Raw genomic sequence first — 26,897 nt, forward strand, 5'->3', positions numbered from 1 at the left:
AGAGAATTGCGGCTTGCACCTGTATGCTCTACTCCATTGCTCTGTCACAACAACCGCTGTGGACCACATGCAGGACAAGTCCATGCATGAAAAAAAATAAATTAATATGAGATGCTTCTAAGAAATCTGTGATCAGGGGAGAGAGTGTTGTGCTTGAGTGGTTTGGATTGATTCTGCATCACGGTGGAAACAATGGCCTGACAGTAATTTTGTAGGGTAAATATTGTTGAAAATCTCTAAAAGTAATCTATTCAGCTGAACGTTCTGAGGTGTAATGTAGCTCTACACTGGAATCAGGATGGAGATGAGACAGGGAGGGGAAAAAGGACTAAGCAGTAGAGACCACAGGTCAAATTGCTTCAGGAGATATTTTTCCTCTGGTTGAACATGTTCATAATTACTGAGAAATAGAATTTTCTGCAAAAGTACCACTTGATTTTTTCCTTATCTCCTCTTCTCCCTCTCTTCTTTTACCACTTGCAGGCTCCAAAGAGATAAAGCCTAGACACCAGACCCTCACTCATTGCTCAGTCCTCAGTGCTTCTCCCTAGTGTCTTCTTTAGTATTAAGCAAAATATGGCAGCTCCCTACATGAGGGTGCTGTGAGCATGAGCTCCTTATCCTGCTGATACACTCTACACCAAAGCTGGTCCTTCAGTCTTAATCAAATATAAAAACTTCTGTCCTTGTCTGGTGTGGGTTTGTATACTCCATGATATCAGCACTAGAAGCTGAGGAGAATTTTTTTCTTATCTTTTGTATTGCTTGAACCAGAGCCAGTTGTACATTTCCCGAACCATGGATGAATTTTTTATTCTTCCATTTTATTTGGTGGCCTTAGGCACCATAATACTACTTGCTTTGAGCATCTTTAGGAAGTCTATTGGCAGATTTTTGTATCTACAGGTGAAATTCTTTCCTAAGAGTCAATATAATTTGTTAGATCTGCTGTTTATGTCAGAGCCAATGCATATCTTTGAATTAAATCTGGCCTTTTAAATGACACATTCTGTGAGGAGGATTCCCGATGGTTTTTGAATTATAAAAGAACCTTATTTGAAATTATATCTAGCTTGCATGAGTAGAAACTTTTCATCTGGTTTTCCCTGTAAAAGATTGCCAAGGTCATCCATGGACAGAAACATTATTGATGAGCTTGCTAATAGAGTTTTAATGTTCCATAAAAAGTCTTGTAGAAAAGGGTACTGAACAATTGGGGTAAGCAAATGAAAAGCTTGATGCAAATTTTGTTTCATAATTTCTGAACTTCAGAGTACTGAGTACAGTTGGGTTCCAGTCCTAATGAAACCTTCTAGGAGCTTGTATTTTATATATTTTAATTTAAACAAAGCGTGAAACTTGGAAAGTAATGTTCCTTTCACTGAATACTATTTTTAACAAAATATTTTTAATTCTTTTATCTTTGATTATTCCCATATCTTAAGTATTGTGGAAGAGGGGAGGGAAGTGATATAAGCACTCTCACTATACAACCCAATTCAAACAACAAATAATAGAAAGAGGTGAATTTTCAACTGTAATTTGAAAACATTTCTACTCAGAAAAGACCTTAATTTTTAAAAAGACAAATAGGGGGAAAAAAGACTCATTTCCCTTGAATATACATTACATGTTTCATTTCATATTGTTGACATGGTGGTGGTGTACTGTTGAGTGACTGCATGAATTCCTCTTGGAGAGCAGAGAAGATGAGACCCTTGGTAAACAGCAGCTCAGTGTACTTGACCTTGAGTTACACGTTGCTTTTCAAAACAGCTCAAGGTCTTGTTCGCTGCAGCTTTTAGCAATCATTATAACTTGGGATTCACGCTATGCCTTTCACAAGCACATAGCGCTGGCCAAACATAACCTCTGACAACTTGTAGAAGTCTTAAGTGTTTTAATGCAACACGACAAGAGCATCTCATCTTTTTGGCTGTGTGATCAATCAGTTCTTTCATGATAAATATTTTAAATAGGAAAACATTAATTGTTTCAACCTAACACCCAATCTATGAAATTTACTGGTATCTATCAAACTAAAAAATTTTTTGCAGTTACCCGTTTTTTTTCAGACAATCAAGATCTATAGTTTATAGAGCTGATATTTGGCCTGTCTGGTTCTTTCCATGGTTTTAGATGTAATGGATATCACAGGAATATTTTCATCTTACAAAGCATTGGTAAAAGAAAGCTCTTGTACTCACAGAGTCAGAGAAACAGTCACTGGCCTGGTGCTGTCCACTAGTAGCAAACTTAAAGGAAAGGAGACCATTTTCATTAGTTCTTTCATAGCCAGTCTTTTCCTGATAACTGAAACAAAGTGTCTGGGTTGATAGTGTTGTATTTATCAGCTATTTCCAAATGAATCTTGTCATGTCTACAAATTCGGTGAGTACCATATGGGCTAGTCTTCCATAGGGAACATATACTAGAGATGGATATAAATATATAGCTTGTGATGTATCCACAGTAGAGTCAAAATTTATTTGTGATATGCATGACATACTTCTGTGTTTTGCTTGTTTTCTATGTATATCCAAACACACACATGTATTCTTACTAGGGAAGGTCTTATCCTTGCTAGTATTCTGAGAATTACATTGTGCAGAACAGAACATGTAGAAATGAAAGTGAGTGTATGTAAACACAAGTTCTATGGCAACCATCATTAACATGCTTCTTTTGTAGTGTTTAGTGATCCAAAAGCAAAGCCAGTTCTATTGGCCTCTTAAAAACTACTTAGAAGATTATATGGCTCTTTGCTGCATCAATCCAAATTGTACTTAATTGAAAAGTGATATCCTGTGTATGCTTTTTCCTTTTCAAGTACTATCATTTCATTTGGCATAGGGTTTTGCATAACATGTAGTCAGTAGTTACTACTTCATCTAAAATATGTCCTATGCTAGTTTCTTGTGGTGTCCTGGTTTTCAGGAAATGCTGCAGTTCCAAGGGGAAACCAAATAAATGGGTACGATAAACCATTAACATTTTGTTATGCCATAATAATAGTTCGTTTTTTTTTTTTAATTTATGAGAATCTAATCCCCAAGTATTTATTGTAAGGGAAAAAAAGGTGGTTTACAAGGATATGTGCTGTGGCCTGTCAACTTTGATCTAGGAGAAAATCAATGGTTTATTTGCTCCACTGATTCTTGTTAATCTAGTTATTTCTATGCTGATCTAAATCTCCTTTGTTATCATAAGCTATGAAATTCTTCTTTGTGTTTTTGTGTTTTATATTCTGTATTATTTTCTTTTGTTTTGGGGTGAGTTTTTTTGTTGCCTATACTCTCTTTTTGTGGGAAAGGAATGGATTGTGGTCTTTTGACTTGCAGCATACCTGTATAGTCTTCAGACCCCACAAGTTTATGGACTGAATAATTGTAGGAGAAGAGAGAGCAAAGCATAATGAAAAACAAAAGTAACTTGCCCAAGAAATGTGCAAGAGTGCTGGAAATAAATAAATATTGTTGGAGCTTCTGTTCTCATCAAGAAAAACAAACATCCCCCACCCCCAATTTTTATAGCTCTATGCCATTCCTTTATCACTCTTGCTATGCCTGTAGACCAACACTCCATACCTGTATGGATATTTTCCATGATGTAAAATTATGTGTAGAACTGAGCAAACAATGGATTGTTCAGTTTAATGGCTAAACCAAAGATTTGGGAAAAGGTCAGGTCAAAAAGGAACATTTATGGCTTTTTCATTGGGTGCAAGTTTTTTTCTGGTCAACAGTTTTCTTAAATTAAAATGAAATGTTTTCTTTTGCTTTTGGACATCTTGGCTATCTTCAAATTTTTCATAGCATATTCAGAAATAAGCTTAGTACTTATCAAAAATATTTCAGCTCTCTGTAATTCCTCTCATTCCCACCGTGTGACAAATCCACATTTGTGTATTGGATATTTCACTGTTTTCTACATCTGGCATTTTCATACATTGAATCAGCTCATTCTTTTGTTTGCTGTGGCTCACTGATCCATTTTAATGTTGTAGCTTCTCAAAGATAACTTCAGAGTAACACAGTGAGCAAAGTACAAATGATATTTTTTTTTTAATTATAATCTTTGTCCTAATTTGTTTGGAGTGTATTCAACACTATGTTAATTTTTTTCCTTATAGGTTTCTTGAGCTGTTGTTAGAAGAAAGAGACAAAAAAGGAAATCTGCCATATTTTCTCATGTTTTTTCTGCTTAGAATAGTCTTTCTGTCTATTTGGATTTTCATGGAATGTTGTGAGTTAGACTATTGGGGAAAAAAATATATAATATTACATGCTATATATAATCAACCATCATCCAATACATGTTATCTTTTTACTTTCTGATAATCAAAGTACAACTGAGGAATATGATCAGTCAAAAAGCTATATATTTTTACATGCAGTCCCACACAACCAACATATGCAATGAAATAAGACGTAATGAAAATTTCTCTTTTTATCTGAAATGTCAGCTTTAAACATATCTTAAGCTGTTCACTAGGAGACATCATTTTGCTTTATACTGCAACTCCCTAGAGGGAGGTTTGAATACTGTTCTTGGAAACATCCTTCTCCAAATTCAGTACTGATAGACTCAAACTCAGATTTTGGCAACCCTGTAATTTTGATGACAAAATTAGAAATGGGCAAGATAATATTTTGAATGTCCTCTCTTTTTCTTTGTTCAAAGTGGTTTCTAACATATTTTTTGTTAAATTGCAGCTCAGCCCTCAGAATTGAGAACATACTTTCCAATATGTTCTTCAATACATTTTTTTGATTAAATAGAATCTTTGTATTATATTTAAAGAATGTCTGGTAAAAATGAAACTTCTAAGTTGCAACTCCTGTGTGAACCTCTGTTTGGTTATTGGGGTTGTTGATGCTGAAGTTGTATTTTGTGGTTAAAACCCAACATATTTCTTGTTTTGATTTAGTTTTTAGCTAAAAAACTAAATCAAAACATTTAGATAAATGATAAACTAATCATTTTAGCTTTGGTCAGAATGAGTGTGTACTCTGGAAAGTTGATTTTTAATGCCACAATTCTGAATAGGAGTCTAGAATATTTAGTTTGACTATGCTATGCTAATGCTGGTATGTTAATTCTGAGAGGGATTTTATTTTTATCTCTGCCAAAAATGGTGGCAGAATTTCCATCGTTATCATAAATGTAACCTGGTATCCCTAAAAATGACATATAAACAAGGTCTTACTCCAAAAAGATAAAATACACAGGTACGTGACTCTGTGTTTGGACTTTATGGCATTCGCATCTGTTGAGATACAAGTTTTCATTATGACTGTGTATGGATCACGTTTTATTTTAGGATAAGCTAAGAAATTAATTATATTCTTAAATGCTGGTTTCTGGTGTGTTTGAAGTACTATAAAGTAGCTTATTAAAAAAAAGAACAACTGTAATTACTATTAAGTGCTAAATATAAATGATAGAGTAACATAACATTGTCTTAATTAAAGGTGAAAGGAGGTAAAGGTGAGGAATATGACCAGTCACAAAGCCATGGATTTTCAAATGTCACTCCCCTGCATGGTCATAATGTATCTCTTTCATATGCAGTGAAATAAGATGTGAAAATTATTGTACCCTAATGGCTCTGCCATTAAATAATTCCTGTCATTATTTAAGCCATTGAGTGACTTAAGGAAGTCACTTAATTTTCCAGTGCATCATTTCCAGTGCATGGGAGGGAATGGAGATAAGGGAGTCAGACTCTTCTTATAAGTGCCCACTGACAAGACAGAAGGCAATAGGTACAAACGAAAAATCCAGGAAATTTCATCCGAACACAAAAAAACACTTGTTTTACTGTGAGGGTGGTCAAACACAAGCACAGGTTGTCCAGAGAGGTTGTTGAGTCTCCATCTGTTGATATATTCAAAACCCGACTGGACATGGTCCTGCACAACCTGCTGTAGCAAAGGCTGCTTGAGCAGGGGGTTGGACTAGATGGTCTTGAGAGGTCCCTGCCAACTTCAACTATTCTGTGATTCTGTGGTTTTCCAGAATTTAGGATAAGCCATATTAATGAATTTTTGGTAGCATTTTCAATCAAGTTTTATCACATCATTTGGGAGAGGTGTGAAAACTTCCTTAACCATCACAAATGCTTGAGTCAATTTTTTCTCAAGAGTATGCTCCTCTGCTAAGGGCTCTCTGCCACGTGGATTCTCTGTAAAAAAGCAGACATAGCTTTTCCTGTATTTAAGGCGTCCATGGCAGTGCTGTTGTCTGTGGATTCCCTGACACCTAATTAGATCAAACTGACAGAGTATAGTTAAAAACCAAAACAACAAGACATATCAATTTGAAACCAGATTTTATTTATACCACTGCTCAGAGACATATGTATTTCAAAACTGAAAAATTAAGTCAGGTCCTGCAGGTAACCAACCTTATCACTGAATTTTTTTTGACCTATCCATTCTAAATATTTGGATCACTCTGGTGTGCTTGAAGTACTATAAAGTAGCTTATTAAAAGTCAGGTCCTGCAGGTAACCAATCTTATCACTGAATTTTTTTTGACCTATCCATTCTAAATATTTGGATCACATTTTAATGCTGTGTTGTTGCTCTATTTAATATTACCTTGTGTACATGTTTAAACTAAACCAAAAATTTAGTCCTCCTTTCCTATTTTGCTTCAATGAGAATGTAGTTCCTCAGTCTGTAAAATTCAGTAAGTACCTCTATTTGAGGAGATTAATACCCTGACAACAATAACTTCCCCTTCTGGAAATATGGGCCTGCACAAAGGTAAATATCAAGGTGTTCTGTCCAGACTGTGTTTAATGATGTGCCACATTTTAGACATGTTTGAAGGAAAAAAATGAAACATGTTACAGTGACTAGAGTCAAAATACATTCTCCTAAATGTCTTACTGCACAACTTGGAGCTCTAGACTTAAAAACAATCTTAGGTTAACAGGGGTGCATCTTAAATGCTGCATTTGGGATTATCAGAACTGTTTCAATTAGTGCTAATTGAAAATATGCACCCAGTGCACTGAACTAAAAGCTAATTTATGTGAGTTTCTTTATAGTCTGACAGTTCAGAGATGGCTGAATCTCAGCACTCTTTGGCTTTGGCCCTAGCGCTTTATGTGCAAGTTACTAAGTTACTCTCATTTTATGACATGATTTTCACTCACTTTCAGACATGATCAAAAATTGTTGTTGTAAAACAGATCCTCATATTAAATACCATAAGAGGAATTTCTGGGCAGTATACACATTCAGAGCAGAAGTTTCTATAAACTCTTCAAAAAAAGTTAAATGTCTTATAAAGGCTTTAAAAGTTTATGCATTGCACAAATGTTGTATAACAGTGATTTTTCTCAGTTTAAAATGTTCTTATTTTCCAAATGATGTCCTGTAATTATGAGCAGGATAAAGCCTTTAGCCTGTCTACTTTTCAACAGCTCACAGAACCCTTTTTTATGGAATGTGCACAACAAATACTCTGGGGAAACAGTCGTGTTGATGCTGAACTGAATTTTCTTCCAGGCAAAACATCCTACCCTGGAAGCTTTGGGCAAGGCCAATACAGTAGTCTAGACACGCATAATGCACCATTAAAAGAGTGAGACCAAATAACATCTGTTGGAAGCAGTAAATCACTGAGGTCATGATGTGCAATGGCTAAACAAATAAAAAAGAGCATCCTTTGATTTAATTACAATATTGATTTAAATGTCCTGTTGGTTTCAGTTGGAGAGAATCCCAGGGAATGCCCTGCCCTCACTGATTTTGTGTGTGGGAATAAGAATTGCATAGAGTCTCAGTTCGTCTGCGACTATAAACCAGACTGTGAAGACCTATCAGATGAAGCTGACTGCAGTAAGTATCTCTTTGTGTATTAATGTAATCTCCAGTTAAAATTATAACTTTAAATTCTGTAGCATAGCTTAGGTGAATTCACACAGCTGCTCAGAAGATAATTACAAGCAGGTTGCCTGCTCCCCCAACACAGAAGGTCTGACATTTTCAGATCCTTAGAGACATTTGTTGCAAAAAGTATTTAAGTGTGATTTAGTTGCAAAAATGTAACTTACTCAAACCAAAGATTAAATATAACCCCCCCCCAAAAAAAAACAGCTTAAGGACTAGAAACATATTTAAGGAATAAAATCCATTGGTTAAAATACAAATTAACTCTGAGAAGAAATGTAAACTCATTTATTAAGTTGAAAACATGTTGAGCTGTCAATGTTGAATGAAAAAGCTAAGTAAGCAAATTAATGCACAATAACATTTAGACATGATTCTGCTATTAAAAGTGATTATTTAAAAACAGGCCTGTCTTTCCTTTCAGATTAATCCTGTCTTTGCGATCTGAGTTGTGTCGCTACTACGTGTTCATTGTTCTTTGTTCTTGCCGCTGCTGCAGAGTTATGAAAATATTTTCTTGCTATTACTCTATTACAGAACAGTTGGACAAAATCCAGTCTGTTTATATTTTTGCAGTCCTAGCGCATACTGAGACGAAATGTGTCTGTAGGTATTCTTCACTAATGTTGTTTGAGATGGAAGGACACAGCTCAATGTTGAAAATCTGGATCAAGTTAACAGGCTTTCCAATTGAGGCTTAAAACTCAAAAGCAGTAAAATATTGTGCCTTTGTTCCTGCTCCATGTCTTTGTTTATTTACAGTCACTGTCCAGACCACACTTTTGGATAAAGAAGCTTAAGCAGTCCACATATACAGTTCAGTAATCAGTCTAATTCTTAATCATCGAGCTGGAGGGCCAAATTCTGCCATAGTGCACATATGATCAAAAGTAACCTTGGTAGATAAAGTAAATGCATCACACGCATCAATTCAATGCTCACATTGTGTTGAAGTCTGAGTACTCCATAGAAATGAACCAATACTTGGTGATCCCTCGAAAATCAAAGGCATTTTCTCTTGCATGGGGTTGCTAAACGCTTTGACTGGACAGGGTTACGAAAATAATGACCCTTTATTGAGTGATGTAAATTATATTGTTTTAGCCAGACAGAAGACTTACAACCTGGAATACATATGAAGATGTCAATATAGGAGATTTAACTTGGAGTTTCTCCATCTTTATTGTTTTCATAAAAGTAAATAACAGTTCTGAAGTATGTGCACTGAAGCTGGTGTCTCTATTTCTGGTTTCTGCCTCCTGCAGTGCTTTGCATTCCAGTGAATTTTGTGAGTCATATTCATGGAAATGAATTTATGTTGAACGATAACTTTAAAAGATTAGCTATTTTTTCAAGTAGATTCCAAGAAAAGATAGATTTTACATAGATAATCTGTATTTCTTGTATATAATATTCATATTTTTTCAGGGGATAGACAAAGTAAGTGCAGCAAAATACTCTGTAAAGTCACCCTAGTAACATTTTACAGACCTAACAGAGACACAGTAAGTCTGAATTTCTTTACTGAAAGAGTGGTTAAACATTGGAAGAGGCTGCCCAGGGAGGTGGTTGAGTCACCATCCCTGGAGGTATTTAAAAGACGTATAGATGCGGCTGGAAGGACTGTGATAGCATCAACTCTCTTTTCTTAGTCAGATAATAGATGGAAATATTTCAGGCCATAAATGATCTTGAATCACAGTAAAGCAACACAGTCTTTGCTATACTGCAGAAAAGCTTTTCCAAGGGAAGAAAAAAAGTAAATACTGACATTCACTTTAAATAAATAGAGTGAATTATCCTTTTATTGTAGATGGAAAGGCTGTAGTTACATCAAAATGTTTTCATCAGTCTTTAGTCTTGCTGTTGCTGCAGAACTGACAAAATATCAAGTTAACAATAGAGGAAAGATACTGTAATCTGGCATACAGAATACCCAGATAAGCCTTAGGTATAATATTTTCCTATCTGCTATATCTTAGTTCCAACAAATGAGGCCTTACATTTGGATAAACATGCCTTTTCCCTGAGCATATGTCTTATAGATGGGAATAAACAACATTAATGGGCATAGCTTCTAGACATGGAAACCTCATTTTTTAATGAAAAGGCAACAGGAGCTGCTTAATCAGAAAAAAGAACAGAACAGGCACAGAGAAAACCCTTCACAGTCTAACCTGCCACATCACAAGTGGTTATGGCCACATTTGTTTGCAATTTTCTCCTTTTCTCTGAGCTCAAGGTCCAAGCTTATTTCACATTCTACTATAGTTTTATACCAGTGTAACTCCAAAGAAGTAAATGGACCATAATCTACTCAGCAACAATTCCTCTGTGCAGGATTTACAACAGAATCTGGATGAAATGAATTTAATGCACGTAGGCTGGTGGACTATTTTTTTTTTTTTTTTTAAATAAACCCACGGAAATTACTTACTCTATGCTTCATTCAATCCAGGCAGGCAATCTTTAAAAATTTTCATTCTCTTTCAGTAACCCGCTGGAAGTACTGAGGTGAAAAAAGCACACATGAAAGCAGTTTCAATTTTCATGAATTGCAGCCAATTATACATCCAGATTTGATTCGTAGCAAACCTCAGTGTTGATGAACCAACTAAAGGAGTGCTTGAATTATTGAAATAAAAGCAATTTTTCAGATAAATGGAACAATCCTCTTCTGATGGCTTCTAAATAGGCTCTGTTTACCCATAAAATAAAAAGTACTTAGCAGGTGCAGATATGTCGGAAGACTCCATCAACCCTGTAAATACTGTTCATAAATATTTATTAATAATTACCTTCTGAATGTACTGTTAAGATATTAGGGTAAAATTCCTGAAGTCAGGTAGTCTTATGAATAGTATAAACTCCAAATGCATTTGGACTTTGATGTTGTTAGAACTGTACAAGAAAATTGTACTTGTTCTGATTAATGGGTTCCCTCCATTGCCCTACCTGCACATGAGGGTGTTTGGTGTTTGAGTTAGGCTTTATTAGGCTTGCATGATACTTGTAATGCTGTGTCAATGTGGATGCTCAGTGCTTTTGTCTATTCCTTTGATGATTCCTGAAGGCCATGTTATGAATAGCACTAACACAAGCACAGAATGGCTGAGGTGGGAAGGCACCTCTGGAGATCGCCTAGTCCAACCTCCTGCTCAAAACAGGATCACTGCAATAGGTTGCCCAGGGCTGGCCAATCAGGTTTTGAATATCTCCAAGAATGGAGACTCCACAACTTCTCTGGGCAACCTGTGCCAGTGTTTGACCAGCCTGACAGTAAAAAAAAGAAGTTTTTTCTTAACCTTAAAAAGTGCTTCCTGTATTTGTGCCCATTGCCTCTTGTCCTGACACTGGGCACCACTGAGAAGAGTCTGGCTTTGCCTTCTTTACACCCTCCCATCAAGTATTTATACACACTGATAAAATCCCACTGAGCCTTCTTTTCTCCAGGCTGAACAATCCCAGCTCTCTCAGCCTCTTCTCATGAGAGACGCTTCAGTCCCTTGCAGTACGATAAGACTACTGTACAGAACAGTACAGATCCTTCTCCTAGCATTCAGTGGGATATAGGTTATTCACTGGATCAAAATTATTATTCTTTTAAGATATTTGTCCTATACATTTAACTAAGGTGACACATTTTTACAGAAAAGCAAGTCCACAGGTTTACAGTGTGTATGCAGATCTTGGTCATACAAAACAGGTTTATGATAATGATAAATTATTTTTACAAAGAGTGGCATCAGTTGTTCTTGCAGCATTAAAGTAGAAAATAAGAGAAAACCAAAACAGATTACTAAAAGATAATTAAAGCTATTAGAATCATAGAATCATAGAATAGTTTGGGTTAGAAGGGACCTCTAAAGGTCATCTAGTCCAACCCCCCTGCAATAAGCAGGGACATCTTCAACTAGATCAGGTTGCTCAGAGCCCCGTCCAACCTGACCTGGAATGTTTCCAGGGATGGGGCATCCACCACCTCTCTGGGCAACCTGTGCCAGTGTTTCACCACCCTCAGCATAACAAATTTCTTCCTTAGATCTTGTCTAAATCTACCCCCCTTTAGTTTAAAGCCATTATTCTTTTTATCTGTATCTTTTATACATAGACAATGATACATAAGTAGTTTTTTTTTTAATGTTGCAGAATACTTCTAGATCAAGAAATACACTCTAAACCCTTAAATCCATTTGAGGTTCTGAAATAGTCACAGTCAGACCTGTTTCTAAAATGCACGACTGTGATGTTTAATAATATGGAACGTTTTCCCAGAGTCCGCTCAAGGGGTAGTCCTCACTCTCACTCAGCAACTGTTTAGCTGCCTCTGCTTTATGGCTAAGGAAAAGACCTTCAGATGCCAAAGAAGAGTTTGTGATGCTATTTGATTCATCTCTACCACAGCATTTGTATAATTTTGTTGATTAATTGCTTTTCCAAAGTTACCTAAAACATCAGAGATGGATCTAGAAATGGGAAGTTTAACAAAGATGTCCTGAATTCAGTCAGTGTCCTAATCACTAGAACTTCTCTCTCATCATAAAACTGCCTTCATGCATAACACTCACAAGGATGAACCAATGTATGTTCATGAAAAACGCCACTGTGGAATTGAAGTCCAGTTTTGCTAGCTAATTGGCTGGGAATCATTCTGTCCACTCACCCTGAATAATAACTAAAATTGGTGAAGTCATTGGTTTGTCCTCAAGACTTACATGGGCATATATCTGTAATAAAGTTTTAGGCTGTTTATACCTGCTTGGGTAGTGAAGGGTGAATTTTTTCTTTCCTCACTAGCTACTACATATTATTTATGTCAGTACATGGAACACAGGGAAACATAGCATTAGCCAAATGGAATCCCTTCTATTACCATTTACGGTATGTTCATTATAGCCATTTACATATAAGAGCTGGGATGATAATTTACTTGCTATATTTTCAGGTTACTACACAAATATTCCTGGAAGCTGTAACTTTGAAACACAAGACCAAGAATGGACCACTGTATGTGGATTAACACAAGACCCTAGTGATGATTTTGACTGGAATATTAGCAACAGTGCTGTCATGGGACAAACGGGTCCTGATACTGACCATACACCAGGTATTGGCATGTGTCCTACATCACTTTTGGGAAAATGAAATATTCACTGAATTTAAAAAAAAAAAAAATCCCATAGATTAGTGCCAAGATAACAGCAAATCAGTGTGATTAGCTGAGCTTATTGTATACGCAGACAAATCATAGTGAGCAATTAGCACAGTTCACAAAGCAGTTCCAACAAGCATTTAAAATGTTCACTTTTATATTAAAATTACAATAGAAGATATGTATCACAAAAAAGCCATACAAAAAGTATATTAACTGTTTTAACATATTGAATCTTGTCATTTATGCTATCTGGTAAGTTCTAGTTCTGTCTGAACACAAAACCAAACAGTCTGACATAGTAGCCTATTACCAACCTTTTTAATCATTGCTTCAGCAGCACTGTAATTTTATAGATTGCTCTTTTCAGAATGGTCCTGATTGTATCATTCTTTATACTCCACTTCAGCTTGATGCATTCGTTTAGTAATTTCCTAGACAATGAGCTGCTAAATATAATGTGAAGATACTAATTAATCATCACATCTGGGACACAACAGACCTCTTTCTAAAACAGTACAGCACGCCTGTACAAATGCAGTAACTGTTTCCAAGTCTGCAATGATATTATTAATTAAGGGTCTATTTGAAAACTTGTAAAGAACTACACATATGAAAATTTTAATACAATAAAAGGGGATATATTTGGCAATAATCATGGGTCACTAAGATATCTATCAGGTCTTGTTCAGAAATGCCGTGACAGTGAAGCCATGCACTGCTGAATGGCTGAAAACCTTTGGATAAACAAAGGTGCATATAACAGTCCAGCCATCCATTTCTCTCAGGCCACCTGAGTACAAAGCGTAGAGCTTATATTAAGCAGCACCTTGACTGAGACCATCTGATGACCCTGACTGTGCTGTAGTCAATCTTAAAAACTTTGTTGTGTTGTAGGCATTTTTATAGGCAGCTCCATGAAAGTATCAGCTTTGTGTTTCCAATATCAGCTTGCACCCGGACAAAACAACATTAGGACATCTTGCTAACCTCTAGCTAACTCATGTTTTTCTAAGAACCCAGCTTAACCTGTTGTTATCTTTCCATCTCCCAATCACCAGCTCTGCATTTTTCTCACCAATCATTAGTATTTTGTTCATTCCTTCTATAGTCATGACTTCTATAGTCACTGGATTCAAATGAAATCTCTGTATGAAACCTTGTGTGTCAGGCCCTAATACTCACGGTTTCTGTAAGTATAACTGCAGTATGAATAAAAAACATTGGACCGATATTTGTAGAAGATGGTCATCTGACTAATAGGGATGAAGAAAAAGCAGAGGCATTCAATGCATTTTTTGCCTTAGTCTTTAATAATACTGATAGAACTTGGGCTGCCCGATCCCCTGAGTTGGAGGACCACAAGTGTGGGAACAGTGACTTTCCAACTTGAGGACACTGAAATTGTAAGGGACCAGCTGTATCAGCTGAATGTTCACAAGTCCACGGGGCCTGATGGGATTCATCCTGGAGTACTGAAGGAGCTAGCAGATGTTATGGCAGGACCCCTCTCAATCATCTACCAAAGGTCTTGGGAGTCTGGCGAGGTCCCTGCTGACTGGAAGCTAGCCAACGTTATTCCCATCTACAAAAAGGGTGTGAGGGAAGACCCAGGTAACTACAGACCTGTTAGTTTAACCTCAGTTCCTGGAGAAATTATGGGGAAGATTGTACTGTGTACTCTTGAAAGACACTTAAAGAATATGCAATCATCAGGCACAGTCAACATGGGTTTGCAAAGGGAAAGTCCTGTTTAACTAATTTGATCTCCTTCTATGATAAGGTCACTCGCCTAGTGGACGAAAGGAAAGTGGTGGATGTAGTTTTTCTGGCTTTTGATACTGTCCCTCACAGCATCCTTCTGGACGAGTTGTCCAACTGTGGGATGAGCAGGTTCACGGTGCACTGGGTGAAGGCAGAGCTCAAAGGGTCATAGTGAATGGGGCTACATCAGGCTGGCGGCCGGTCACCAGCGGTGTTCCTCAGGGCTCAATTCTAGGGCCAGTTCTATTCAATATATTTATCAATGATCCAGATGCAGGAGTGGAATGTGCTATTAGCAAGTTTGCTGATGATACCAAACTGGGAGGTGCTGTTGACTCTTTTGAGGCACAGGAGGCCTTGCTCTATGATTAATGGGATGAAATTTAACAAGTCGAAATGCTGGATTCTGCACCTGGGATGGAGTAACACTGAGCACAAGTATAAATTGGGAGAGGAGTGGCTGGAGATCAGCCCTGCAGAAAGGGATCTGGGGATGGTGGTTGACAGCAGGCTCAATATGAGTCAGCAGTGTGCCCTGGCAATCAAGAGGGCAAACTGCATCCTGGGGTGCATCAAACACAGTATAACCAGCCAGTCGAAAGAGGTGATTCTTCTGCTGTATTCAGCATTGGTGCCTCACTTGGAGTACTGTGTGCAGTTCTGGGCACCACAATTTAAGAAGGATGTTCAAGTCCTTGAATGCATCCAGAGGAGGGCAACAAAGCTGGTGAAAAGGCTGGAAGGAATGTCCTATGTGGAGTGGCTAAGGACTTCGGGCACGTCGAGTTTGGAGAAAAGGAGGCTGCTCACTGCCCTCTACAGCTTCCTGAGGAGGGGAAGTGGAGAGGGAGGTGCTGATCTCTTCTCCCTGGTACCCAGTGATAGGACGCGTGGGAATGGTTCAAAGCTGCGTCTGTCAGGGAGGTTTGGACTTGACATGAGGAAACATTTCTTTACAGAGAGGGTGGTCAAACACTGGAACAGGCTTCCTGGAGAGGTGGTCAATGCCCCATGCCTGTCAGTGTTTAAGAGGCATTTGGAAAATGCCCTTAATGGTCAGCCCTGAATTGGTCAGGCAGTTGGACTAGGTGATTGTTGTAGGTCCCTTCCAACTGAAATAGTCTATTCTATTCTATTCTAGTAGCAAATTTCTGCTCTACAAAGAGTCTGACTTTAAAAGTTGAATTCCCTAAAAGTGTAACTGGCTACAATAGTACTCGTCTCCTTGTCAACATTTTGAATAATCTACTTTTCCTGTAATGCGGTACCATCCTAAAGAATTCTAGAAAAACACGCAGTCATACACTGATCCTTAAAGAATGGCTGAGGAGCAGTGTGTGTGGATGCACGTGAAATGCTTAAGGTTCCTACCAAATATCTTTGTTTACCTTACCTCCCGACATTGGCTTGCCAGAAATCTTAATATAGAAGTGTTTCCCTAGGTGCCCCTACAAGATATTTATGATAGACTACTACCAGAATTCCTACTGATTGTTAGGAGAATGAAATGTATTGATAGGCAATTACAGTTATCTGTGTTATGAAGACATCAAGCTGTAATTATATATTGTATTATATAAATACAAAATCATATAATATATTATCTAGATTATATAATATAATAAGTCTGGGTGGAATATTAATTTCCATCATAAATGTACCAATCTCTATTTGAGAAGTGCTTAGCTTTCCTTTCCAGAAGCTTTAATGCTTAGAAACCCTATTTTAATTTGCATCTAATCAGCAAAGAATAGTTAGTATTCAATGTAGAAGTATCACAATCTCTACTGTTTTTCTCTTGAATTTGTAAGCAGCGTGGTTTCCAGGTTTTGACTCTTTTTTGGTGTTTTATGTTTCCAAAATCAACAGAGACATCTTATCAGTGGGTGGCTGTAACCGTTTCTGTCCTACTCATTTATCCTCCCTTTACCTTTAGAGGATTCTGCACCTACTGCAGGAACTGCTCACCTGATCATGAGGGAACTGCTTATCTGCCACAAATCACAGTTTTTTATTTTAGAGAAAGCAGACATGAGTACTAGTTTGTGTTGCTATTGCAGGCTGTAAATGTGGAAGTTCATTCCTCTTGGAAGGGGACAGAACAGACAGGTAGAGGTAGAAATTATTGCATCTGTCCCAAGCAAGCTGTTCCTTGCAAATCAGTAGTCTGACTTGTTTTCTTGCTGTTCCTTTGATGCAGTGTGATGACAAAAAAAACAGTAGCCCTTGGCTCTTCAAGGAGATTTTGTGTGCTTTTCTATTTCAATTTCTCTCATTTAATTGGTTCTTCTTTGCTTCTGTGAAATTACCCAGCAATTGTAAGAAAAACAAAGTTAATAAAAAGCGAAGCAAAAGGAAAACAAAATTAGAGCAAATGTGCTTGCAAAATTACCCAGATTTGTAATTTACTTGTAAATTACCTGGGCAAGAAATACTAATACATTAACTATAGAGAAATCACTTGTCAGAATTGCCAACAGCCTAGATACTGATGACCTGTAATGTCCAGAAGTATCTATCAGCCCATTCCTGATCCAAATCCAATTCTTTCTTGTTCCAAATTCATTTCCTCTAGTTACTAAGCATATAAATCCATTGTACAGAACATGCATGCCATTATAGCAATACGATGAAGCCTGTGATATTATACCAACTTTGTATTAAGCTTATTAAGCAAGCACAACTTTGTGTGGAGGAATCTCATATTGGTTTAAATGTGTCATATTGCTTCATCTAGTACAATTTAAATTGACATTACAGATTTCAGATGGATAGGAATAGTAATTTGAAAAAATTTTGCATCAGTTTAACAAAATTAACTTCTTGCATTGGTACAGTCTCTGGGAGACGGTAAACCCTGTGACTTGAAAACAAAGACTTTTAGTGATAAATTACATCTATGTTTCACCTGTTTAACGTTCTGCAATCTGACCAGTGTGTAGCTTATGCAGGTCTCAAATTTAAAAGTATTCCTTTCCATACACTTCCTTCTCAAATCGTTCTTTCTTGCTCAAAAACAGCTTGCCACTGCATCCATGAGCTATTTAAACATTCAGAGGATGTAGCTGATCAAGTGTAGAACCTTTCAACCTCAAAAACTTCAGCCAAATGCAAAAACAATCTTCTTTAACTTTTGCTATATATTGTATATCATTTTGCCATATGTATTATATCATGTACCAAGGAGCCAGGCACCTTGGTCTTCCAGTTTGCTGGTCAGTATGCAACTATATGGGACCATTCTATTTATGAAGAATATAGTATATCCGTGTCATCATAATCTTTCAAATAGTTTTTTCTCTCCTGAGAAAATTTATATGTTTCTTGAAAAAGCTTGAGACATGATACCCAGATAACCTCACATGAAAACATCATCTCAAATAAGATAGCTTGAAAGACGGCAAAAGAAAGTAAGAACATTTCCTTGATAGCCATTACAATTTACAAACAATCCAAATTCTGGGCTTCCTTTGACCAAGATACATACTGAATAATTCTCACTCTGAACAAATGATCATTTGCAGGTCTGTAAGAATGGCATGTTGGATAGCAGTTTGAAAGCCCATTACATAGCTTCACTTTATGAGTGAAAGACCTAAAATTGCAATCAATTTTAGGTAGAAATAACTGCAGCTCACTTCAGATGGGAAATAATTTTTGATATTTTCATCCCAGTCCAAGTGGGACTGACTCTTGAAGTAACACAGCAATAAGCAGCTTTCTGGTTTTGCTTTCTTAAAATCCGAATTTGCCACCTTACTAGTAAGTGCTAGATTGTATCTCATATTGATCTTACAGCTGAAAAAAAAACTTATTTTTGTTCTAACACAAACTTTTTTTAGTGATGGAAAAGTTGTAGGAGAAGGAAATAATTTGCCTTCTAGGTCTTATAATGAGGCTGCCAGCTGGGGGGCTTTCATCAGTCTGCCAGAAAATTTAGCAATCATGCCTTAGCATATGATGCTTATACTATTTTAATAATTTTTCAATATAGGGAAAAGCTAAATTTTAGAAATTAAGTTGGGTCCATCACTATCCAGTTTGTTTTACAAATATTTCTTTCCTTTCCAGAATAACAATTAGTTCATTGAACATTTCTTCTGTGCATCTGCCTCAAGACCTTCACAATTGCTGTTCTCTTTACAATCATACCTTCTTAAAAGTTATATCCCACACAGATGTATAAATCATATACCTTATTCTTCACGAATCTGCATTCTTGAATTATTTTACTTTAATGCAGAATGAGATCTGAGAAACTTTAAATTGCAAAGCATATGAAACTACACTCCCAGATTCAGCTGCAGAATACACAAACTCATATATGAGGGGTGGGTATACAGAGTGGGTGTGAAGACATCAAGTTTATTTTTAAGGATTTGAGAATTTGTTGTCATAAGAAAGAGAAGATGGTATAGTGCAGATGCACAAGTTCTTATGGTTAAGTTAACTTAATTCAAAATCACCTTCCTTGGGAATAGCCATCTTCTTTACAAAAGGGTCATTAATATTTTTTAATAAAACAAAGCAAAAAATTGTCCTCATTGGCAGGGAATCAATCTTTTCAGATATATCCCTTGTTAATCAGCTGTTTACAGAGAGGCTTAGAAGAGCTCACATGGGGCTGGCTGGACTACTATTATGATTCTGATCATGTTTTATATGTCTTGTGTCCCTTGAAAGAAAAGTTAGGATACATTCCTTAGATTAAAAATTCTGAACTTTTTTCTCCTGAGAAGACTAAGTGTGACCTTCAACAGTGTCAACAGAAAAAAAAAAAGTTTCTTTTATCTGAATAACTGAGGTGTTTTAAAAGTTTGAAAATAAAGTTTTGAGAGAGCTTACTTAAAAAGTTCTTGCTGAAATAAAGCTTAGTAAGCAGCCTTACTAATTCTGAGTACCTTACCAATGTGTTCCATCATTTCATACATTTATGTAAGTAAAGGACAGATAGGACTGATTGGCTGACTTTCTGAATACTATTAAAGAAGAGCTGGGTGGTTTGGGACAGTAATGTTTGGAGTTCATATGTGGAAGTTCCTACTTGTTGACTTCCACAAGAGTTGGAGGTGTGGTGTAGTAGAGAGATACCACAGCTTAGAAGATACTGTTTTGCCCAGTTTACAGACAGGGACTGAAGGCATATTTGCACATACACAGACTTTCTAATTTATATTTGTATTTCATGGTGTCCTTGAGATCAGCTTCCCAGATGACCCAATACCAAAGGTGTGGTATGTGTGCCTTCTGCAGAAGACAGCACACAAACACACCAAGCCACGGCTCTACATTAATTCTGCAATACAGGTAGGACACTCATGCCTCTCAGGAACTGGAATGCCTCTTCCACAAGAGTAATGCAAGGATGCTTACCAGGAGGGCTGTCCTTCTGCATTTTGGAGTACAGACTACTGTACTGGAGTATATCCCACCACAGGAGAACTGTCTGAAGGGGATAGCTTGATCGTAGTGCCCTCTATGCCCCTTAGCTTAGATAAAAAATGTATCTCTACCCTCCTGTTTTGACAGCAAAGCTGTTTGGTCAGTAAAACTACATTAGAAAGCCTTACCAGACTGCCCAGACCTGCTCTCTGTGAGCTCAGAGCTTCCGCAACCATTTGCAGTGGCCGTTGCCATGTGGCATGGGTGAAGACGACTTGTGCATTTCATCCATTGAGGGTTACTGTAACATTGTTGCAGCTGCTCTCTACTTGATCCTCACCAAATAGCAGCATGTGTCCAGCCAGCTCTTAAGCAGGTGTTAACACCACCCTTTGCCTACCAGGAGTAAAAAAACAAGCCACAGTTACAAAAGCAAAGGGGATTTGGACAGGAATGAACCAAATGTCAACCTATTTACCTTAGATAAAATACGCTACCTGGATCTTGACAGACTTTCCTAGCGCCTCCCAACCCCAGTATATCTTGATGAAAGTCTCAGTCGCTCTGAAGCCTTCTGCTTGTAAAGGACTACAAAGTTAAGCTAAAGCTTTGTTTTTGAGCCTGATTATGGTCTTGACCTAGAAGAATGGGATTTTTTTGTTTTGGTTTGGTTTTGGTTTTGGTTTTGGTTTTGGGAACCTATGTCTTAGCTGCAGCCAGAACAGCTACATCACTTTCATACTAGATTAGAAAGAGCCCACTGTGCTTTACCTGCTACCATAGCACACTGTCAGTGAAGTTACAGGGAGACCAAATCTGGAAAGATCTCAGAACCCCATTCCCAATGAAAATTGAAGAAAGTGCTAGAACACAAAGATAAAAACTTGATCTGGTTATAATGAAGGGGAATTCAGTCTTTTACATCAGGAACAAGAATTGAGCCATGGGGTTGAATCTTTCTTTGAAGTAGTTCAACTACTCCAAAACAACTACTAACTCAGCTCTGATCTTCAGGTATTGCTTCTTTTGGATTTAGGAGGAAGTTGTCTGCTAAGGTCGGCCCCAACAGATGCCCTCCTCTTTGTGAAAAATCTCTTCTCTTCACCAGAGAAGTTTTGTCATACTCTTCTCTCCATTCAGGGCCAAACCTTGCTTTTACCCTAGCAGTTGGAATTAAAGTGATGACAAAGAAGGGGCTACTGCTAGTTAATAAAAAAAAACCTATGTCAGCAGTATGATTTGCCTATTCAACCGCTTGCTTTTGATGGTATGTGTTAATTTTAGGTGATAGGCCCCTTTTGGGGTATTAGAGGGTGGCATCTTTTTCTGCTTGAAACTGAACGATGAATTCTCTTTTATGCTACCTTGTGGTTCTTCAGCAGCAGCTGAACAATAGGAAATGTGGATATCTTGGCCCACTAACAAGCCTCAGGGCTTTGATGTGTTCTCTACTGCCATGCTGCACAAAAGAGAATTTTCCTGGGTAAGCTATCAGCAAAGGTGCTCCTGACTCCTGCAATGTCAACATTCAAACTGATCCTTAGAGTCTGGGAGTGAGTGTTTGTGTTTGCAACTTGTTTTAAACTTGTTATTCAAATACAAATCAAGTATTTACACAAGGATAAAAAAGGCAGAATGAGCTCTGAGGAAGGTTATATTAATATTGTATGTAAAAACCAGAAATACGCAAAGTATTAACATGGCAGATCTCTGTACAACCAAGGTAGGGTATATGTGGTAAAAGATACCAGTATCTGTGTGTGTAAAAATGCTTATGCTCTGAAGCATAAAGTAATATTGAAAAGCTATAAATGTTTTTTATCTTTTTACTAAGGTAAAGGACAGCATTTTTTGTATGTAAACTCATCTGCCCAGAAGGAAGGAAACAGAGCGAGGATAATTACCACCAAACACTTCCCAGCTAGCTTCGGGGTCTGTAGGGTTCGTTTCTGGTTCTGGATGTTTGCTTCTAGGCAAACAGGAGTCTTAAAGGTAAGAGAAATAGCACTTCTTCTAGTAGTAATATTTGCTTTAGTAGTATTTGCATTTCTGTGTCTTGAAGGAGCACAATCTCAGAGCTTATCTTAACATACTTCATCACAACTTCACTGCAGTTACACCTATATACAAAATTTTTGCCGATAAGATCAAGTGACCATTCTGTTTTAGTTTTAATTCCACTTGACGTCCTTTTGCTACATATGTAAGAATTAACATTGCATGTTTGACTGACATACTTAAACCTGCCAAGCATCAGCACAGATCTTCTCTGCACAATTACTCTTAATGTAAAATAGAGGCAGTTTCCAATGTTTAGGACCAAAACAAGATGTGGTTTAAAAGAAAATTTTAAACATATTAATGTCACCATGTATGGAGGGTGTTTGATTAAAATAACTGGAAATAAAGCATTTAACCATATTAACAATTATAGCTCAAGCTTCCATGAAAATGCCTTCTTGCTGTTCCCAAAGCATCCTTAATGGGCACACTTTTAGTTGTTCAGTACCCTAGTAAAAGTCCAAGCAGTGATGTGAACCTTTGGCAAACAACTCATTTCATGTGGCTCACTGAATAAATATGTTACATGGTGCCTTTTTTTGAGCAAGACTCCTATCTGTGGCAGTTTGTTAAATTTTGAAAATACAGGTTATGTCAGTTTTACTGTGTGACAGAATATAAAAATTTGCATACACTATCAAACTCCTGAACTAAATCAGTCTATGTTAAAAGTGAGCAGGAATATATTTGTGGTCTTGGACCTGGAATTAAGTCAGAAAGTTTGGACCACTGTTTTTGTACTTATTCTGTTTGTCTTTGATCTGGTTCTCCACTATAAAGGACAATCATAGCACAATTCCATAGGATTACAGTGCAGTTCAGGTTGGAAGGGCCTCAGGAGGTCTCTAGTCCAACCTTCTGCTCCAAGCATGGTCAGCTACAAGATCACACTAGGTGGCTCAGGAATTTACCCAGTCTTGAAAACTTCCATAAATGGAGACTATTCAACCTCTCTGGGCAACTTCTGCCACTGCTTGACTGTCCAGCATGAAAAGGTTTTTCCTTTTCAAGAATAACGTTACCTTTCATTCACTTTTTGCCTATCTTTTTGTAAGCAATATTTTCAGGATGGCATTTGCATCTCAGTTTTATCTCCAGCACCTACTTCATGGGTTAGTGAGTATTGCTATAAACTTAATTAATAATAACAAAGAAAAAAAACCTGTATTACATGAAGTTAATATAAGCAGATACTTCTGCTTTTCAAACTGATTTAAAATTAGTTTCAAATTGCGTTATTTTAACATTTCTTTCTATTCAGTGAATAAAAATGCTCAAAATGTATTCTTCCCAAAAATACTTGTTATTTAAGATGAATTTTTAAGAAGTATTTATATTGCAATCTTCTAATTTTATTATCTGAATATAGCTTTTAAAATACTCCATCATGTCTTCAAGTCCATTCTTTCCAGTTTACATTATTTACCCTTCCACATACACAAAATTTGCACATTAAGACTAAGAAAACAAAATAGTAGGTAAAGGTCGAGAGCAATTCCAGATTAAATTGAAGTAAAAAGCAAACAGCAATTGCTTTTTGGATCTGTTGGTAATTAAAATATAGTGAGATTAGCTATTTGTTTAAATTTGAGTATCCTGCACATTATAGCATGCAAAAATGCAGAAAGATTTTTTTGAAGGAGGTTCTGAAGTTTTTCAAACATCACAGAACACTTAGAATTAGTGAATAAGTAAATGTGTGTGTGGCCTATATGTGAGTTAGTAGGCAGACAGCCAAATAGAGCCTGTTTTTTAATTTTTTTTTTGCATTTCAAACAGACTAGTTTAATTAACTCTCATTACCTTCAGTTTCATAAAATGATCCATAAAGAAATGTCTTACTCCCACATAAAAATAAGGTTCCCTGTTTATGGATTTGCAACTTGTACTCTTTATGTAGAAACATATAACAATATCCATAACAGATTGAAGTACTCAGCAAGGATTTATCATCCTATCACAGACCAAATTTACACTTATGGACGTCTTGCTTTTTTCTATCAAACTAATAATGTATTTCAGCATCAACTGTTGCTGTTACTAAATCAAGAATATAAATGAACTGTAGCCATTTAAGTGAAAAAAAACCTAAAAGAACAAAAAAGAAAAACAACAAAACCAACAGCCCAAAACTTCAAAAGCTCAGTGAGGATTTTTGTTCAGGTTGCACTGGAGGTGAAAAAAGTCAAACTGTAGTAGGAAGTCTGAATAAAGTGCTAGAATATAACAACATCAGTACAAAAGCTGCTGTTATAACTATTATCTGAAATACAGCTATCTGGTCAAGCCTGAATTTAAAAAAAAAGGACTGCAGAGATAGATCATACTGATATGTGTGATTAAAATGACACACAGGGAATCTGTAAAAAAGAAAGACAAAAATGAAGGATGTCTTGGTGTAGGAAGTAGATGTGGTAGAACTACCCAAAATAATGTGAAGTTATGGGAATAATCTTATTTTTACCCAGAAAAGGAACTATTCACTGAGAATAGAGAAAAAGGAATTAAAAGTGCTTCTCTTCTGTATTCCAAATGCACATTTCAATTGCAGAATTCTATTGTCATAAACTCTGTAATTTGTTCATAGGGAAACCAAAAGCATAGGCTATTATTATCTTTAAAAAGGACGCAATGTTTACAGCAACTCTTGCATTAACATAGAATGGATGCTATTTAAAAGAGATCTGAATACTGGTGCTTCAGGACATTAGTCAACTGTTAGCCAACAGGAGAAAAAAGTTGTTTCATAATGATTAAGTACAAAACCACTAGCTTTCCTTAGCAGTATATGGTAACAGCCTTTGAGAGGTGAGTTATTATTAGACCAGCACTAAATACATGACTGGTCTAATATATCAATTAATATGCTCTGAACAAGAATAACTCTTAATATAAACAATTTTTACTGCATTATATAAATTTAAAAAATACATTTCTCTTTACATTTTTATGACTATTTAGTTGCATTTAATGAAGAAGGAGAGAAGTTTCAGCAAGAAATGGAAGTGATTTTCACATCTGTTTCATTCTAATGGGGATCCTATTGGTCATCTGTCAGAGAGGTAGAAAACATTCAGCTTTTATTAAGCTTCAGCAGCCTGTCTCTGTCCGTTTACTTCAGGAGTTTGTCATACAGTTGAGAATTAAAACCAAAATTAATTCCCAATGTGATAGTATAATTCTAATATATCAGTTTTCTGCCTTGGTATTTGTTGATACTAACAGAACTGAGGTATAGTAAATTTTGGTATAGGACGGGTCAATTTTACTAAAAATGACTAATTTTTTAATTACTTCAAACTTTTGTTTAAGGAAATAAAGAGAAAACAGGTAGAAAACTTTTTAAAGTGCTTCTCTATTGTGACAGTGAATTGTGATACAATTTTGCTAATCTGATTTGTGGGCTTTAGAGAAACAATTTCAATCTGCCTCTGGTGTAGCTTCAGCCCAAGGAAGATGTGCAATGATGACTGCCAAGGAATGTGAGGAGTTCAAAGGCATGATCTTAAGGATATAGAGCAGAAAACATAGCATCATTATTCACTGAAGTCAGTGGGAAGTTTCCTCAGCTGACACAAGTCTCTGGTGCCTAGTGAAGTGAAAATACAGGTTGTATTTCATAAGATTTTCCTGCTCCCTTGGCTGGTGATTAAAGATGATGGTGATGATGGGAGAATACACCTCTTATTATGCACCCTTCAGATCCACATTGGCTTCTTGGTTATTAGGCAGTTAATTAACCTTCCAGATGGAACATAATACCTTCCAGCATGCCAACTGCTAGAGACAGGCAAGATCAGGAAGATAATACGCTGTCTTGAAAAGTCAGCATGAGGGTACAGCAGAGCCACATAAGCTGTAACTGCAGATGACTAAGTAGAAAATAGCAGTTTATATTTCATGACCTTCAAAATTACATGCACCTTCCCCATCCCCAAAATGAAATAGAAGTTGAAAAAAGAATTCTGGAGTTTCTAACACACAGAACATGCTGTGGAGAATTAGAACTGAGTCATGATTTTAAGGCAGGGAAATGGGATTTGCTAAAGAATGCTGTTCACATATGGACTAAAAATGAACCATCTGGCAAAGGAACCTTGGAGAAAGACCAAGAAGCAAGTATAAAAGCTTCACTCATGCATTCGTCGCATGCAGATTATCACACTAAATTCTTAAAATCGCAGTGAAGTGTGTACTGGGTATCTTCACTCCTGAGCTTTTCACTCTGCAGTGAATGAAGTGATAGCTCTATTTTTGTTGGTTCCTATTCTTTGTGATTTCGATTGTGTGTGCGATCTAGAAACAGTGTCAGCACAGAATGAGGAGTAGACAGATATAGTGACTAGTTAGTACAATACATGCTTATTACTTTTAAATTTAAATAATGGGATTTAGCCCACAACTAGATCGGTATTAGCTGGAGCACAATCTCCCCAGACTCATAGAATCATAGAATCATAGAATCATTAAGGTTGGAAGAGACCTCTAAGATCATCGAGTCCAACCATCAACCCAACACCACCATGCCCACTAAACCATGTCCCTAAGTGCCTCATCTACCCGTCTTTTAAATACCTCCAGGGATGGGGACTCAACCACTCCCCTGGGCAGCCTGTTCCAATGTTTAACCA

General features: G+C 36.8%; 1 protein-coding gene across 1 annotated transcript in view; it reads left to right on the forward strand.

Moving 5' to 3' along the window:
- MALRD1 (MAM and LDL receptor class A domain containing 1) overlaps window positions 1-26,897 on the forward strand; it is a 296,434-nt gene that overhangs the window by 187,445 nt on the left and 82,092 nt on the right. Inside the window, exons 29-31 of the mRNA XM_009330606.1 lie at window positions 7,728-7,856; window positions 12,853-13,014; window positions 22,040-22,197. Of these exons, the coding sequence (XP_009328881.1) occupies window positions 7,728-7,856; window positions 12,853-13,014; window positions 22,040-22,197 (449 nt within the window). The remainder of the gene's footprint in view (window positions 1-7,727; window positions 7,857-12,852; window positions 13,015-22,039; window positions 22,198-26,897) is intronic.

The sequence above is a fragment of the Pygoscelis adeliae genome, unplaced genomic scaffold (assembly GCF_000699105.1).
Source record: "Pygoscelis adeliae isolate BGI_AS28 unplaced genomic scaffold, ASM69910v1 Scaffold27, whole genome shotgun sequence".
NCBI classification, from domain to species: domain Eukaryota; kingdom Metazoa; phylum Chordata; class Aves; order Sphenisciformes; family Spheniscidae; genus Pygoscelis; species Pygoscelis adeliae.